This window comes from Halichoerus grypus, chromosome X (assembly GCF_964656455.1).
Source record: "Halichoerus grypus chromosome X, mHalGry1.hap1.1, whole genome shotgun sequence".
In the NCBI taxonomy this organism is placed as follows: Eukaryota; Metazoa; Chordata; class Mammalia; order Carnivora; family Phocidae; genus Halichoerus; species Halichoerus grypus.
The window spans coordinates 46,073,515-46,083,165 of NC_135727.1; the positions used below are offsets into that span (position 1 = coordinate 46,073,515).

At 42.4% G+C, this 9,651-nt stretch overlaps 1 protein-coding gene across 2 annotated transcripts; it reads left to right on the forward strand.

The window, feature by feature from the left end:
- The first annotated feature begins 1,483 nt into the window (after nucleotides 1–1,483).
- TMSB15A (thymosin beta 15A) lies at nucleotides 1,484–4,139 on the forward strand. 2 transcript variants are annotated; one of them, XM_078065167.1, is made up of 3 exons: nucleotides 1,484–1,632; nucleotides 2,636–2,752; nucleotides 3,719–4,139. In XM_078065167.1, exons 1-3 carry the CDS (start codon nucleotides 1,614–1,616, stop codon nucleotides 3,754–3,756), a joined length of 174 nt encoding a protein of 57 aa, XP_077921293.1. In that variant the 5' UTR covers nucleotides 1,484–1,613; the 3' UTR covers nucleotides 3,757–4,139. The 2 variants fall into 2 exon arrangements, with proteins under 2 accessions (XP_077921293.1, XP_077921292.1); XM_078065166.1 differs by having other exon boundaries at nucleotides 1,484–1,619; nucleotides 2,620–2,752.
- The last annotated feature ends 5,512 nt before the right edge of the window (nucleotides 4,140–9,651 follow it).

Genomic DNA, 9,651 nt, shown 5'->3' on the forward strand with positions numbered 1-9,651 from the left:
TTCACATTCAAGATTGGACTACCTCTGGAGAAGTGGGAGTAAATGGACACAGGGCAAGGGTCAAGGAACTTCAGTTTTTCTGTACTATTTTTATTCTTTTTTAAAAAAAAGACAGTAAATAAACCCAAATGTTAAAAACATTCAACTCTGATCATGGAAACATTGGTGTTTATTGTATTTAGTGCCTGGGACATTTAGGTACTCAATAAATATTATTTGTTGAATGAGGGTGGCTTTCTGCTTTAAAAATTTCTCCAACAAACACAAAATTCTCAAATTAACATGAAGTGCTACAAGGACATAGAAAAGGGAATGAATGGAGAGAAGTGGGGAGGGCTTGAGAAATCCTTGTGGAGAGAATGGGTGCTGATCTATGTAGAGTATCTTTACCACCATACATGAGCCATATGGCAAATATGGGATACAAGCTAAAGACAGTCTTATCTCCATCTTACCTTAATGCTCTAAGGTTCTGGGTGAGTATCCAGAAAGTGACCTCGAACATTTGGTCCTTTCAAGTAACTACTGGATCCTCACTTTTCTCCCCCAACATGGACACTGGGTGGTGCTGTTGTCCAAAATTTCTGCTCTATCATGGATGTATTACCTCAATTTATAGACAGGTACTTACCTAGTCTGTTCTGGGCCAAGCAAAGTGCTAGGGATTGGGGAGATAAAGATGAATAGCCTCAGTAGATCCTCCTGTGATTACCCTACTGACTACTACCGTGTTCAGTGGCTGAGAAAGTTGAAAATGTGACTTTTACATCGGAGAGCACCACTGTCACAGAACTGTTCAGCTGTGGGAGTGAATGACTCTGAACTGCCCACCCTCTCAGTGAGCTTCCCTCCTCCATGACCTGGCCAAGGATTAGAACAGATGCCACTGAGCATTGCTTGCAAACCATTGTTTGGTTATCACAGTGTACTTAGGCTCTATGGCTATAAAAAGCCAGTTCCAGATGTTGGAAGCTAACTGGGCGAGAAAGAAGTGTTTGCTTACATCGAGGCCCCAATTATCTTGGAGGAGTGAGTAAACTTGGGAAGGAGGGAAGTGGATCCTCAGCACGAAAACAGTGGGAGAAACCGGGGAGGCAGGCAGGCGATCCCTCGGCGAATCAGAGAGGGCTTGGACAGGGTCTGGGGAGGCGGCTCCGGTATGAAGTCATCAAGACACTTGCAGGGCAGAGGTCCTGAGTAGAGGGGAGACAGCGGGCTCAAGCTTACAAGACGAAAGCGGGGGGGGGGGGGCCGAAGAGGCGGGCCTGGGATCCCTCATCCAATCAGAGATGGCTAGGGGGGGTCTGAGGCGGGGCCTGGGGGCGGAGACTGCTCCGCGACTTACAACTGCAGGGTTCCGCGCGGGAAGGCTAACGTCGTCCTGTGTGTGGAGTGGCTTCTGCGGCGCCGCCTTCTGCGCGTTGCCGAGTTCTCCCTGGGTGGGTCCTTGGGAGGCCCGAGGGGGCGGTCCCTCAGAGCGGCCGGTCCGCTGTGACTGCAAGCCCGAGGCTGAGAGGACGAGGACTTTCGGTGCTGCCCGGAATGGGCCCTCTGGGGCAGGCCCTTCGCGTTCTCCCTTTGTGGCCAAAAGGTGGGCTGCGCGCCCGACAAAGATGATGGTTATTTTAAAATGTAAGCAAACTGCTCCTGACAAAATGGCTCATGCGCCCAGCCCTTTATAATTTATTTGTTCGTCCCTGTTTTCCTACCTCAGGAGATAGGCGACTGGTCGCTCATCAGAGGAGGGTCTTAGGGTGACTTCGACGGAAGGGAGTCATACTCGGTACTTCTGGCTGCTTGGGGGCCTTTCCATTCTACTCTGGGCACTAAACCTGTCTTACCCCTACCAGGGTGGGACCAGGCACGAGCTGAACAGCTCTGTTTTCCGGTCTCTGGGGTCTTCTGTTGTCTCTGCTCCGATAAATCCAGAATGGTCACAGGGCACCCCATCTCCTACCTCTCCTTTTGCAGAGAAAACATGATGAAATAAAAATCAGCTCTATTTGGTTTATCCCATTCTGCTTAAGTCCTTGGTCTGATCCTAATTAGCTGTGTCTTCTTACAGCATTTACAAACCGGTGTCATAAGGACATGTAATTAGTTATGACTGGATTAAATCCCCTCCCTCTCTTACTGTGGCTCCTGAATCTATCTTTGGGCAGGTAAAATGGAAAGAAACTAGTACAACTTATGCCACCCTTTTTTGTGTGCTGCTTCCTACTCCCCAGGAAAAATGCCCCAAATTAATTGAATGCAATGTGAATTTGCTCAAATAAATGCTATCTCTTGTGACAAATCATTAGCTGGTTAAATCTATCTCTATCTTTTCTTGTGCTTCTGTCACCTCCATTTGACCTCAGCTATGATTGTAAAAGAGTCAGACATATTGACTGGATTTTAGAGCATCTTGATTTCTAGTGCATCCTGATTCAGGCTTTTCCTGCCTATCAGAAATGGAGCAGTGATGTGTAATTCAAAGTATTCTAATAAAAACATGACTTTTCAAAGATGTGTGCTGTTTTCTTGTTGAAAATCAGCAGGTAAAATATGCATTGATATTAAATATGAGAAATTTTGGCTGTGATACCTTAGTATGACCATAGTTCTGCCGATTTTAAGTTAAATTTTTTTTCAGTCTTTCTTTTAGTCAAGATGAGTGATAAGCCAGACTTGTCTGAAGTGGAGAAGTTTGACAGGTCAAAACTGAAGAAAACCAATACTGAAGAAAAAAATACTCTCCCTTCACAGGAAAGTAAGTCATGGGGCTGGGGGTTTCTAGTGGAGAAAAACAATGGTGAAATTTATAGGCTCAGTAAATAAACTCTTCTAGTAAATTTCGCCACTAACTAAGCAATAATTACCGTACTATTGTATTTAATGCAACAGTTAAAAATATCAAATAGTTGTTTTCTTACTTGAGTTATATAAGTGGTTCTCACGTGGCAGAGCCAAGAAGTAATGGGAGAATAAAAAACTGGTTTCTTGTTGGAAGATTACTAAAAATCTCATTATAACCAATCTTGGAATATTAGACTTAGCACTAGAAATATCTTAGTTTTGTCCACTTTATGGTTACTAGGCATTTTCTGCATCTAGCAATTTGGGTCCATGATTTCATTCCTAAAGAACCACACAAGCTGCAGTGTTGCCTTTCTCTACCTGATGACAAGATAAGGCAGAGAAAAAGTTTAGATCTTGGGGGCACCTAAGGTTCCCAGGCTCCAAAGGATCAGATTTGCCCTTGGGAGTTACAGCCTGATAGAAAAACTCCAAGCATATTCACAAACCTGAGGGGCACTTTTTATCATGTCAGTGTTATTTGAGTTCCACAGTTAGAATTATCTGAAAGGGTATAACTTCCTAATTATATAGTGATAGATAAATCTGAGGAAAATGCTTCACTTCCTCTTCAGTCTTAGAATAACCTATGGAAAAAATGGCAACAGCATGAATCTGCTTCTCAAATGAAAAAACAACACGCAGTTGACGTAGGTTCTCATAAATGTTCAGGTGGTTAACATGCATGCACATGCAACACACACACACACACACACACAACACTTGACTGGGGATTTGTGGTTAGTGCCTTAGCCTTCTAAATTTAAAGCAGATATGACAGGCTTCAATAACTTGGCAAAGAACTCTTGGAAGAAAACTGAACTTAATCCTAGGAATATACCTCCTTAATGATTTTTTTTGTGTTTGTTTTTCCCCCCAGCTATCCAACAAGAGAAAGAGTGTGTTCAAACATCGTAAAATGGGGATCTCCTCCCAACAGCAAATTTCAACATTGCTTAAGTGTCTTAGTTTGGGGTTTGTTTTTTATAAACCTATGTGTTTGTAGAGATTTTAGGCATCTTCTGATTTCTTCCTACCTGTATTCCCAGCCAGTGGTCCCTTTTTAAAATTTTCCATTGATACATACATTCCATCTGGCAGGTGCTGTTAATAATATTACCATTGATGACCTGTGTTTGTGTAGTCTTTGCATCCCCAAAAGTTAAGCCACTTTTAACTTTCTACAGTGGATGTATCTGTTGTTCCACAATATTCATGAAGTGGCATGCATTTGCAACTTCTCAGTTTATTTTCATTTCTAATGTAGTGATAAAATAATAAATACAGTCATTGTGTTGAGACTCTGGTGGTCCATTCTTGGTGGTCTTCTAAGGAATGAGAGTACAACAAAGGTACTCTTTTTAGCCAAACAAAATGGTTTAAGGAAAGCCACTTTAGGAGATTAGTCACAGGGAAAAGGCTCTCCTTTGTCCAGATCCAGTGGATTCTGACTTGGGAATGCTAGGTGCTTTTCCATGGAGTTGGAATCATGGCTCTCCCATGAGAACCTTGGGAGAGGAGGTAACATGGACTAGCCTCCTTATCTTGGAAGTGAGAAAATGAAAACACAGGGTCTGAAGTGATCTAAGGCAAATAAGGGCTGGGATATTTAAACTTGGCTCTCTTGCTTTCTGGTATGTGCTTTTCCACTTAATAGGAGGAGACACCTGACACTGGGGTTGGATGGGAGAAAGGGGAAGGAGGCACGTGCTAGCACACATTGTGCTAAGCACATCACATCTATTGAACATAAATTCAGATGTTTAATACCTGCTAATGACTAACAACACTGAATCTCTGGTCTCATTCTTGTCTGGAATAGAATTCACTGTCTTAGGAACCAATTACTTTTGGTGTTCATGGTGAGCACAAGGAATACATATAAATGAGAGTGTTCCGTTCCCTGTCCTTAAGCAATACTTTTATGAACTTTCAAATTGTAAAAATCAATCCCTATCATCCCATCAATAAGAATTGTTAGCATTTGGGTGTATAACCATCCAGGCTGTAGTCTATTAATACCTATATCTTTTCCTACAAAAAATATGCTGTTCATACCTATTTGAAACCTCAAGTATTACATTACCACCCCTTTCTGATGGATTGCATATTTAAATAACCACAGGAAGTGGAAGCTATTTTCTTTGCTAGAGCATAAACTTCCATAAGCAAAAGAATAGGTGGAACAACTCTGATCAAGTGTCAGTGAGGTAACACAACCACAGGGCTTAGTGTAGCCGGAGGATTTGAGACTTGGAAGTAACCATGTTGATCACCAACGCCTTACCTCTTGCCTGAAACAATTGTCCAGTAGACTTAGCCCCTTGCAGTGACCTGCTGATTGTACTGTGCCCAAATCTGCCTTCCTGTAACTTCTATCCAATAGTCTGGATAGGACTGTATACTGGAGACTCACACAGCATAGTTAACACCTGCCCCAGTATTTGAAGTCAGCTGTTGTGTGCCTGCTCCTGTGCCTCTGTCTTTTCCTCACAACAATTCTCAGATCCTTTGGACCTAAGTTACATGTATGGGGAACCATACTGGTTGATGATGTGCTTAAATTTGCTCATTAGCAGATCTCTTTGGATCCTGATTCTGTCACCCAACACATTTGCTCTCTTTTCAGTATTGCCACTTGCAAATTTGAGAAAGCTGTTGTAAATCCGTGATAGATTCAGCAGCCTCTGCATTTGTGCACCAATCCAGCACAAGATTAGGCCCATTTCAAAAAGTCTAAAGGAAAGCATGAATATTGTCAGGTGAGCTGGGGTAGACAATAAATTCCATTGTTGAGTTTCATCTGGTAACCATTCTTTACATTAACGTACTGATTCCACTCTGGGCAGTATAAGTACTAAACTGAGTGGGAGCAGATGAAAAATACATGGCAAAAGATGAAAGACTTGTAGCTGCTAAGTGAATACTCATACAGATACAATATGAGAAAAACATTTGCCCATCTAGAGTAGTTTTACCCTGTATTTTTAAATATATAATATGGGGATACTCTTCTAGTCACTAGATTCACTTGCCTGTCCAAATAGGGGAAGAATTTTTCTAATAAGCCCATTATGAGCATTGAAATCTAGGGTCCTGAATGAATTCATTGCAAATCTGGAGGAATGATGTCATCAGGATGGTGACAGGTTGTTCCTGACTTCAGTCCCCCTCACAAGAAGACCAACTAACAACTATGCATAGACAAGACACCATTTTGAAAATCCCAGGACTTGGGGCTGAGGCTGAAGCCTTACCAGGATCATAGAGACCAAGGACTGTATTAAAAGGGTAAGAAGAGCAGTGACACCATGATTGCATTGCCCTTCCGCCAGGATGGTAAAGCACTGCACTTAGAAGTACCCCCTCGGCTTATGGTTTCTCCACTGGGAAGAAGAGAGCTTCCCTAGTGTTGTGGGGACACTTCCTAAGAGGCCCACTTGGGTCTCACTTCACAGGGATCACTGGGGAAATCTTCAGGTCTTGACCACCAGACAACAGATAGAGACAGATGGGGAGCAGGACTTACAACTAGTGCTCAGATCTAGGCAGACAGCATTCCTGTTTGCAATGGTGCCTGACCAGAAATCTTAGCCATTCGTTTTGCCCATGTGCAAAGCTGAGCTGGTGGCCGCGTCTGGCCAAGGAACTTGGTTGGCAGTTTTGCCTAATTTGGGTCTCCAGTCAATGAGCCATATGTGCTGTAGAACCCCTTCTATGGCTTTGCCTGAGTAGGAAAGCATATTCACAGGCCCAGAGAGCAAATTCACATGTCCACCCAACCACTAAGTGTATCCTTTAGTCCCATAGAGAAGGACACCTGGACAGAAAACCTGGACAGTAGTGGAGCCCATCCTACAGCCCTGCTTGGGCATGGAGTCAAGCCGGCAACCTTGCCCAATTGTCAAATATAAATTTTTAAATTTAATATAGCCTTTGGCCTCACATAACCAGGGAGTGTGAACAGTGACCCTAGGTATTCTTATATCACAGCCTTTGGTACCGCCTAGCTGCAGAGCCATGCCTACAGCCCTGTCCTGTAGCAGAACCCAATGTATGGCCCTGCCTGATTGTTGAACACAGCTTATAGCCTTGAACAGGGAGGAAGCCCAGCCAGCAACCTTGCTCAACAGTGGAGCACAGCCAGAGGTTCTGTCACCATGAAGACCTGCCTGTGGCCATTCTCAAACAGAGTCCAGCCAGTGGCACCATCTGGTTGGAGAGCATGACTAGATAAACAGAACTCACCTGACCAGGAATGATTGTGGAATCTAGTCTGCAGTCCTTCCCAATTGCAGAGTCCAACCCCATGGCACCACCCTGTCAAGCAGCACAACCTGTGAGTTCACCTAAACAGAGGTAATTGCAGAGCCCAGCTAGTGGCCCCATGTGGCTGCAGAACAAAGCCAGAAGCCCCATCTGGCCAGGAAGCCTGTCCAGTGGAATTACTTATATGTGGAACCCAGCCAGTAGGCCCACCCAAATGTGGAGCCCAGCCAGTGTCATCCCCCTGGCTTCAGAGCATGGGCAGTGGCCTCACCCAACAAGAGACCTGATAGCAAAGCCCATCTGCTTATGGATGCTGTTGTTTGTAATCCTCCCAGGAGCTTCCCAGGTATAATTTTAAACCAACCCCCATACACAGAGGGCAGGGAGAGACTGAAGAAAAAGGCAGGCCACTCCAGGTTAGTTGGTGGGAGTTTTAATAAGCAAAGGGAACTTATACATGGGGCTTGTCTTGGGTGTCAGTAAGAAATGGATCCCTACACCTGCCAGCCAAATCTTAAAAGTTTGCAAAGAAGCCCTAACTGGGTTCAGTCACATATATCATGTGGGTGTTCTCAACATCACATCATAATCTCAAGACTAGGTCCTTGGAGTGGCCTCTGAGAGTGGGAAAGATAAGTAAAACCCACATTCCAAGGACGGGGGAGGAGGTGAGGTGCCTCCGAATGCCTGGGTCCAGCTCATGGATCTATTGGTTGTCACATCTTTTTTTTTTTAAGATTTTATTTATTTATTTGACAGTGAGAGACACAGTGAGAGAGGGAACACAGCAGGGGGAGTGGGAGAGGGAGAAGCAGGTTTCTCACAGAGCAGGAGGCCTGATGCAGGGCTCGATCCCAGGATCCTGGGATCAGGACCTGAGCTGAAGGCAGACACTTAATGAATGAGCCACCCAGGTGCCCCAGGTCACATATTTTTGATGACATTCTCCAACTGATGCTATCATACCAGCTGACCCATCCAGTACCCCAAGCTAAGCTGACTGGTGAAGGTCTTTCCCTGGCAAGTGAGCCTGTAAAGTCTGGAAGAGGATATAGCTTATCCAACTGTGCAGACACCAATGCAATGAATTAAGAATCACAGAGAATTATATATATGTACTACCACAAGAAGAAACTAATAACACTTCAATAACTCACCCTAAAGAAACAGAACTATGAATTCTCACCTGACCTGAGAAAGAATTCAGAATAATCCTTTTGAAAAAGTGTAGTGACCTACAAGAACACACAGACAAAATAACATAAGAAAAACAATGCATTGGGGTGCCTGGGTGGCTCAGTCAGTTAAGCGTCCGACTCTTGATCTTGGCACAGGTCATGATCTCAGGGTCATGAGATTGAGTCCCTTGTTGGGCTCCATGCTGAGCCAAATGGACCTAAAAGACATATACAGAACATTCTATCTAATAGCCGCAGAATACACATTCTTCTCAAGTGCACATGGAACATTTTCTAGGTTAGATCATATGTTAGGTCATAAAACAAGTCTCAACAAATTCAAAAAGAAAGAAATTATGTAACTTTTGCAATCACAATGGTAGGAAACTAGAAATCTATAACAAGCAAACCTGTAAAATTCACAAATACATGGAAATTAAACATTACATTACTGAAAAACCAATGGATCAAAAAGAATTTAAAATGAAATAAAAAACTATTTTAAGACAAATGAAAATGGAAACACAACATACCAAAGCTTACAGGATACAGCCAAAGCAGTTCTAAGAGGAAAATTTATAATGATAACATCATATGTCAAGAAGAAAGAATAGTCTCAAATAAACAACCTAACTTTACACCTCAAGGGACTAGCACATTAAAAGGATCATACACCATGATCAAGGGGATTCATTCCTGGGATGTAAGAATGGTTCATCATATGCAAATCAATAATCTAATGAATCACATCAATAGAATGAAAGATAAAAATAACATAATCATTGCGATAGATGCACAAAAAGGCATCAGACAAAATTCAACATCTATTCATGATAAAATTTCTCAACAAATTGGGAATAGAGAAAATACCTCAACATAATAAAGGCTGTATGTGACAAGCCCAAACAGCATCATATTCAGTGGTGAAAGTTTGAAAGTTTTTCCTCTATGGTCAGGAATATGTCAAAGTGTCCACCCTCACCACTTCACCAACATAGTACAAGAAGTCCTAGCCAGAGAAGTCAGGCAAGAAAAAGAAAGACATCCAAATTGGAAAGAAAGTAGTAAAGTTGTCCCTGTTTACAGATGACATGATCTTTTACATAGAAAACCCTAAAAAATCCACCAAAAAAACTGTTAAAACTAATCAACAAATTCAGTCATTTTAGGATAAAAAAATCAACATGGAAAAAGTCAGTTATGTTTCTATACACTAACAGTAAAATACCTGAAAAATAAATAAAATAATTCCATTTATAATAGCATCAAAAACAACAAAATGCTTAATAATAAATTTAACCAAGAAAGTGAAAGATCTATACATTTAATACTTTATTTTTTTTAAGATTTTATTTATTCATTTGAG

Excerpts from the sequence above, each read along its gene's own strand:
- TMSB15A (XM_078065166.1), top strand. Across the intron at positions 2,753-3,718 it reads TACTCTCCCTTCACAGGAAA|CTATCCAACAAGAGAAAGAG; the intron begins GTAAGTCATGGG and ends TTTTCCCCCCAG.